This window comes from Nanorana parkeri, unplaced genomic scaffold (genome assembly GCF_000935625.1).
Source record: "Nanorana parkeri isolate BGI_ZX_2015 unplaced genomic scaffold, ASM93562v1 scaffold488, whole genome shotgun sequence".
Taxonomy (NCBI): Eukaryota; Metazoa; Chordata; class Amphibia; order Anura; family Dicroglossidae; genus Nanorana; species Nanorana parkeri.
In genome coordinates, this window is record NW_017306756.1 from 416182 (window position 1) to 424761 (window position 8580).

An 8580-nucleotide genomic window follows, 5' to 3' on the forward strand; every position below is an offset into this window, starting at 1 on the left:
CCAGCCACATCCAGATCCCCTCCATCATGGAGGAGTTCATCATGTCTCTCTCTGTCCTCATCATCTCCCTCCTCAGTATCACACAAGTCCCCTGTGTCTGATTCCTGTAAGACAGTCAGTGGGTCAGTCATGTTACACATCTCCTCAATGTGATCCATCTTCCTGGACAGCTGGTCCTTTATTTCCAGCCCCTGGATCAGGTCAGACAATTGATGTGAGAGCCGCTCTTCCTGCCTGGAGATCTCCCTCAGGACTCTCTTCTCCAGGTCTTCCAGATGTCTCCTGAGGTCTCTGAACAGGGCAGTGACTCTCTCTGTTACACCGGCTGATTTTTCTTGTACTTTTCTCCTGCGTTCCTGCAGACTCCGGACTCTTTTCTCAGTCTCCTCTCTCTCCGTGATCAGTTTCTGAAGACCAGTTCTCAGTTTCTGTTTCTTCTTCTCAGAGGCCACATCCAGAGTCTCCACCTTGTGTCCTCGGTGTTTTCCATCAAGCCTGCAGGACACACAGATACAAGTGGCATCCACAAGACAGAAATATTCCAGAATCTTCCTATGGACGGAGCATTTTCTCTTCTCCATGGAAGTGGTGGGTTCAGTTAAGACGTGTACTGGTGACTTGCTGTGGACTCTCAGGTGATCATCACACAGAGAAGCTTCACAATGCAGACAGGACTTAACAGCAGGTACAGGAGAGTGAATACAGTAAGTACAGAAGATCCCAGTTGTCTTCTTCTCCTGATCTGGCTCAATAGACCGGAAAGTCTCCGCTATGTTGCGCAGTGTTATGTTCCTGTGCAGTACAGGCCGATCCTGAAACTCTGCTCTGCACTCAGGACAGAAATAACCTCCAGACCTGTCCTGTGTATCCAACACATTATCAATACAGACCCGGCAGAAGTTGTGTCCACATCTCAGCATTACAGGATCTGTATAAGTGCTCAGACAGATGGAACAGTCCAACTCCTGTTTCAGATCAGCAGACGCCATTATTGACAGCAGAAGAGAGAAATGAAACTCAGAGAACAGAGGTCAATTCACATTCTTCCGTATAGGGAGGGGTGAGCTAATCTCTCAGCTTTTATCTAAGGTGGCACTATAATCAGGCAAATTAGGCAGCCACCTCAGCCGACGCTGGGGCCTCATGGCTGCCTAATTTGCCTAAGTAGAGAGTTACCCAAGGCTAGCGGTGTTAGGATCGCAGGGGGATGCGGGAACCTGTGAACCATGAAGGAGGTGCAGAAAACCTAACAGAAAATGCAGTACCTTCTCCGGTCGCAGATTTAGCAATATACAGTATATGAATTTGCTACAGGAGAGGGTGAAGACTGGTACAGGGGGTCCTGTAACTGGTGGTGTTCTGCAGTGCTGTATAATGTATTGCAGGGATTTGCACTCCTCTTTAGCTGATGGTATTCTGCATTGCTGTATGATGTATTGCTGAGATGTGTAGTCCTCTATAGCTAGTGGTATTCTACATTGCTGTCTAATGTATTGCTGGGATTTTTACTCCTCTATAGTTGGTGCTATTATTCTGCAATGCTGTATAATGCATTGCTGGGATTTATAGTCTTCTATAGCTGGCAGTATTTTGCATTGCTGTATAATGTATTGCTGGGATTTGTAGTCCTCTATAGCTGATGGTATTATTCTGCATTGCTGTATAATGTATTGCTGGGATTTGTAGTCTTTTATTCAATGGTGGAATCACCAGGGTCACAGCAGTCGCAGCTGCAACCAGGCCCTAGCATTTCGAGGGGGCCCTGGTAACCACTGGCATTGCCAGTTACTGAGCCCCCCTTCTTCAGTCTGGGGCCCTGCATCCTGCACACTGCACCAGAACCATGTGCATCACAAAGCTCCACCGCAATAAAACACAGTAATGTGCAGTGTGGATGACAGACCCATTTTAATGACAGTAATGTGACAAATGTTGTTTGTCAGAGATTCCATTCCTGCACACAAACGTGTCAGATTGTATATAAAAAAGGCACAATTGCTGTTTCATAACAAATAACTGCAATATAATGTATTATTGCAATATTCTATTCTCTAACACCTTGTCTGGCAGTGCCCCTCTCCCTGGACTCTGGCTCTGCCCCTGTCTCCCACACATGAAAAAAATACCTTATTGAAGTTGCCTGCATGTTAATTCACTATGTGAATAATACCGTGAATAGGGTAAAAAATACATTGAGGGGAATTTATAAAAATTGAGGCAGACCAAATCTGGAGCAGCTTTGTATGGCAATAATCAGCCTCTGAGCGTGCATACACTACCTCATTAGTCTGCTGCTGATCCTCCACTCTCAAATCACTGGTTAGGGGGAGGTTGGTGACCAAACTGTATTTCTTAACTGCAACAGAAGAAATTCACTTCACCTACCTGGTGGCAGAGCTGTAAGGTAAACCTTCCCGTTTTATGTATATTATGAATGAGGTATTGGTTCACCATTACTATGGGTTTGAGGTGAATTTGTGGGTTAAAAATTACTGTTACAGTGAATCTATGTGCCGATTCGCCCATGATAATTATTTTAAAACCATAATAAACTACGTGGCCTTTGAACTATGACCAGCAGACTTAGAAGGACCAATAAGGGGGATTTTGGATAAGCGACCCCCCCACTATAAAAGGGGAGCAGCTATAGTGTCAGTGTATTAGAAGCTGCTGTAGGGAAAGGATATGGAAAGCAAACATGCTGCAACAATTCTAGCTGTTCAGGCAATGAACCTCATTGGTTTGTTTCCTATTATTGCAGACACAGCCACAATAGGACGCTGATACCTTTCACCTAGACATGTACCTCAGTATTAAAAAAACCTCTCACCCAGGGAATACCCTTTTTGCATGCCCTGTTACCCTTATTTGCAGTATGGCTGTCTCCTCAAGCTTAGCTCTTGGCAGCAAATGAGGTTCCTGTATGGCTTGCTTGGAGCTTTGTTCCTGGGCTCCTGACTGAAGGATCTGGCCTATAAGGACTGGCTTAGATCTGGAGGTAGAAGCCTGAGTGGCACAAAACAAACTTTTCCAAGCTGGTCCTGAACCGAATCTAGCTGTTGGCATTCCACTTGATGGGCCAGAGAGTATTCTTCCCAGTCCCACCCATGACCTTCTAAATAAAGGCTTCAAAGCCTTCCCCAAAAGATGTTCTCCTGCGAAGAAGGTTCAACCAGGTCCTAGCCTTGAGAGCTGACCTAGGGTGTCAGCCAAATGGTCCACACAAATGCATAACAGTTCTGGTAACTACTGCAGACACCCCAGAAGATTCACAAACATCAGAATGGAGCTAGGATTCCACACTTTCTGCTTTGTCCAGACTGCCAGAATATGACATACCTCCATCAAAGTCACCACCGGCTACAGGGTAGGCCCCAGTAGGGCAATGGAAGCTTTCAACAGGCTTCCAAATCGCTTTTGCAATAGATCTTTAAAGGCCAGGACATCCTCCACTGGAACCGTAGGGATCTATTAGGGCAGGGGTGCCCACAAGGTCGATCGCGATCTACCAGTCGATCGCGTAGCGATCACTGGTAGATCGCCATGTCCTCTCCTCCCGCCGCTTTTCTGGATCCCCGCAGCGGGGATCCGAGAAGAAGTGAAGGAACCGGCGGCGGGGGAGGACGGAGCCGCAGTCAGGGCCTGCCTGCGCAGCCTACGCCCCCTCCCGCCCCTGAATGCAGGTGTTTTTTCGTTGGTAGATCTCAATGAGCTCGTCATTTGAAAAGTAGATCTCCAGACGAAAAATAGTGGGCGCCCCTGTATTAGGGCAATAAATCACCACATCTGATCTACGTGGTGATCTTTTGCAAAACTACTTCTTGAGGAACAACTCCTTTTTGAGGGAGTAAATGTTTTCTAAGTATGTTGCCAGTCTCATTCTCCACTAAGGCATGTGTGGGAAAGGTCTTAATGGGTCACCCATACTAGTGGCCTTGAGAGGATTCTGCACAGGTGGTTCCAAAGCTAGGCGTTCTCTGAACTCCTCAATGAGCATCACAAAGGTGTCATACATCTTTGCAACATCTTTGGCAGAGGATACATCCATATCAGTTAAGGTACACATCTCCAAATCAATGCCCTCTTCCTCCTTATCATCTGGTGTAAAGGCCATAGCCATAGCTGCATCTGAAACTGACTCTGGAGGAAATTAAAAAGGGGGATTATGCCTGCACCCTCTGCAGCTAGCCTCAGCCATTAAGGTGGACAACTAATCCATAACGCAGACACAGTGGCTGCAAAGCCCAGGGCTGTAGCTACCATGGGGCAAGTGAGGCACTTGCTTCAGGTGCAGCTGAGAGGGGGCGCAGCCAGGACCGGCCCGGCTGTGCCCCCTAGCCCCTGTAGCCATGGCGAGCACAGGGCGCTATGGAAACAGAGGAGTCAGGCGGCCAACACAGACGTGGCTCATCAGGGAGAAGAGGGGCGGCAGAGGCAGCAGGGATGCGATGAGAAATAGACCGCTTCAGCCGGAGGCTCTCTCCTCACTGCTCGGCCATCCTGAAGTGACAGTGCTCCCTCCTCCCCACGCTGGCTTCAGGATGGGGGGTGGGAGGATCGGTAAATATCGGTGATATTTACCAATCCTCTGTGCAGAGAAAACACTGCAGTGATAGCTGATCCCCAGTTATGAATGAACAAGAAGTGCTTTACATCACTTCCTGTCCGTGCGCAACGTCAGGTGACATCACACATCAGTTGGGGGGGGGCACAATTCTCTGTTCTTGCCTTGGGCGCAAAAGGAGCTAGCTACGGCTCTGGCAAAGCCCTAAGGCATGAGGTACCCCGGGTGGGATAACAGAGACATTAGAGGAGGGCAGTGAGCCCAGTGGAGGGCTATCAGACAGACAATCAGGTAGAGTTCCCAGAAGGAGTGATAGAAATACTCCCTGCCTCTTAGCAGTTGTAGCTGCTAGGTAGGAATCCTAGTGGCCCCAGGTACTCACAATACCAGCACCATGGGTTAATCAAAGGTCCCTGTAGTGGTCACAGTGATCATTGCACCTCAAAAATGCACTCTGCTCGCCGATGGAACTGGATTCCAAAAACATGTACCTCCATTTCCAGGACATGATCAGAGCCTATGCTCCCTTACAAGGTGGCCACCAGCTGTAGAATCCTTAACTGATCATACCCAGACTAGTAAAGCATGCCCAGACTAGTAAAGCCTGCAGGGCTTAGCAAGATGGCCACCCCAGCCTGTACTGAGCATACGCAAGTGGGCCAGGGAGTCCCAATATGGCTGCTGACGACCCAAGAAAGGCCAAAGGTGGCAACAGAAAATACCTGCACAATAACTGACACATTTTTGGGCTCCAGGAAGCCACAAACACTGCACTTTTTGCTTGGGCCATGTGGAGGGGACATGGGGTGGCACTCAAGTGAAGTGCAGCAATTTATGAAAAATTGAAAGGGACACCACAGCCCTGTGAGCCTGACTCAGGGTACCCTAGGGGGGTGCAGGGGGGTTGTAAAGACTCACCCAGCAGGCAATACACGGAGAGGAGGGGGAACCCCTGCTTTCACCTCGGCTTCTCTAATTTCTGGCAAGCACACACCCTCCTCCAGCAGGGGGGTCTTCAGTGACGGGGTCACGCCAGTGAAGATTCGCCACTTCCCTAGACCTGTATGGCAACCTGTGGCTAACCCAATGTGCTGCACCATGTGCCAATGTGCGTGCCTAATTAAGGTTCCAATGCCCAAAAGGTACATAACAGGGGGCGCATGCGCGCGGCGGTGCAAGATGGCTGCTTCTTGAGCCGAGAGACACCCGCATTCAGCCATAACCCTGCTTACTGGGTCGGATCCCTAGGTTGCTTGTGAACCTACTCACCCCCGGCGTCCGAATGAGATCCTCACATTTGAAATACAAGCGCGGCAACCAGCCCTCCGAGACTCCTCGCACTCGCCGCGCTCAGGGCAAGATGGCGCCCGGCGGCCTACTTGACGATGTAGCTCCCCGACTGTCGGCTGACTCGGAGGACAGTCAAGACCCATTTGCTGAGCAGAGATCCGGCTCCCGTGGATCGCAGGGGCCCGACCTCCTGGTGCGTATGCGGGACATGGTGCGGGAGGAGCTCTCTAAAGCCTCCGCTGCTATCACCTCGGAGCTCCGGCGGGAGATTAGGGAGATCGGACATCGCACGGCCTCCCAGTTTGCTTTTTACACCGGACCGAGGTTTGTGGAAAGCTATCATGGTCGCTAGAGTTTCCCTTCCCGCATACAGAGGAGGTGCCATGTGCCCATGTTCAGCAACACTCGTTTTATGTTTATGTTGATTTTTTGTTCCTACTTCTTCTTTTGAGTGGTTTTGCATTTAATACTCGTTTACCGTTACTTACAGAACTGTTATGCCAAACCGATAACTCAGCGTTTTGCTTTGTGATAGCCTGAATATAGGTAATGTAGGATTGTGCTCATGGTTACATTGTTTATTGTACCTGTTACTGCTCACGGTGATAGACTATCTTCCGCTAGACCCCTCTCCTTGCATTCCCACCCCCTTCCCCTTCCCTTCCCCCTTCTTTTCCCTCCCTTCCTCCCTTTTCCTCCCCTTGCCCTTCCCCCTCCCCTTACCCTTCCCCCTCCTCCTCTTCCCCTTCCCTAGACCTTCCCCCTCCCCCCCTTACCCTTCCCTCCTCCTCCCTCCCTTGCCCCCCCAGGAAAGCTAGGGTAGAACTCAACTTATGCCTCACCGATATAGCCGAACGCCAACTACGCTGGGCAGGGCAAAAATTCTATGCCCACAGTAACAAGCCTGGGGCTATGTTAGCGAAACGTCTCCGCTGCTTTGAACTGCCCAAACGCCCCATCTCCCTACAAACAGCTGACTCTGTCCTGACCAGTAACCCGCAATCGATATTAAAGGAGTTTCAACACCACCTGTCCCATCTGTATGCGGAACCACCCCCTTTCCCCATGGCCGCAGCAGAGTCATTTTTTCAAAATCTGCATATGCCTGCAATGTCAAGCGTACAGAAGGAGCTCTTGGCCGCTGACATCACTGAGGATGAGGTGCATTTAGCGATTAAATCGCTGAAAGCCAATAAACGTGCTGGACCCGATGGCTACTCGTCCCTCTTTTATAAAAAATTTGCGGACATTGTGGTCCCCCATCTGACAGCGCAATTCAATTTTCTTAAGCAAGGTCACCCGCTTCCTCCGGAAGCCCTTAAAGCTAATATTGTTATGATTCCTAAACCAACTGCTGATCCCCATTCTTGGTCCAATTTTAGGCCCATTTCCTTACTTAACACTGATGTGAAACTCCTGGCTAAGGTGTTGGCCGCTAGGATTAACACCTTTCTGGGATGTCTCATTCATCAAGACCAGGTCCGTTTCGTACCCTGCAGGCAGGCGGGAGATGGTATACGCCGGGTCCTCAAGCTTATACACCTAGCTCGCTCCCGCTCCATAGAGATGATGTTGCTTTCCCTGGATGTACGCAAGGCGTTTGACACCTTGTCTTGGCGGTACCTGTTCTTTGCTTTACGCAAATGGGGTTTTGGAGAAGATTTTCTTGCCTGGATAGCTGCGTTATACTCCCAACCCACAGCCTCCATCCGTTATGCGGGATTCAGCTCAGCCGCGTTCCCCATTCTGCGGGGCACTAGACAAGGCTGCCCTCTATCCCCCATCCTGTTCATATTGGCATTAGAACCGCTGGCGGCCGCTATTCGGGGCAATGCTTCCATTCAGGGATTAGAGCTGGCGGGTACCCCTCATAAACTCTCGCTCTACGCGGACGACATTCTGTTAGCTCTATCCTCCCCCCATATCTCTCTCCCCAATCTATTTCGCACGTTAGCAGACTTTGAAGCATTCTCCTGCTTGCAGGTTAACGAGACCAAATCAAAAGCCTTGAACATTTCCCTGAGTGCCGGCTGCCTGAGCTTGGCAAAAGCTAACTTAAATTTTTCGTGGCCCTCTTCCTTGCCCTACTTGGGTATCAAAATCACCTCCTCGCTGGACTCGCTCTTCCAGGCTAATTACCCCCCGCTCTTCCGCGAGCTGTCGGCCCTCCTTACCTCCTGGCACAACATGCCCTTATCCTGGTTAGGCAGGATTCACGCCATCAAAATGTCTTATCTCCCCAAGATCCTTTACCTCTTCAGGGTCCTTCCCGTTCATATACCCAGTCATATCCTCCGTATAGAGCAGAGGAAGATCCTCCGCTTTATATGGCATGCCCGTAAGCCCCGCTTAGCTGCCAACGTCTTGTACCACCGACGGGGGCAAGGCGGCCTCGGAGTTCCCCATTTAGCGAAATATTACATAGCGGCTCAAATAGCTCCACTGACGCTCTTTCATTCAACGTCAGCGCTACCCCAATGGGCCCTTATGGACATAGTGGAATGCGCCCCCCTCCCCATCCATAATCTACTGTGGACCCCTCCTTCCTCACGCCCCCCCATTCAGGACCCGGTCTTGCGGTTTAGCCTGCAACAGTGGGACTCGGTCAAATACACAGCTGGGCTTATATCACCCCACCTTCCCCTCTCCGGTATATTTGGGACTCCCTCATTCCTCCCAGCATATGAGAATGCACCAGCATTTGCGTGGTGGGCCCGGCGGAACCC

The 8580-nt window shown here is 50.1% G+C and overlaps 1 protein-coding gene across 1 annotated transcript in view; it reads right to left on the reverse strand.

Annotated features, from left to right (window-relative positions):
• The window catches only part of LOC108790629 (E3 ubiquitin/ISG15 ligase TRIM25-like), a 2661-nt gene extending 1648 nt beyond the window's left edge, over positions 1-1013 (reverse strand). The window contains exon 1 of the mRNA XM_018560935.1: positions 44-1013. Within this exon, the coding sequence (XP_018416437.1) occupies positions 44-989 (946 nt within the window). The 5' untranslated portion in view covers positions 990-1013. The remainder of the gene's footprint in view (positions 1-43) is intronic.
• Positions 1014-8580: the final 7567 nt, after the last annotated feature.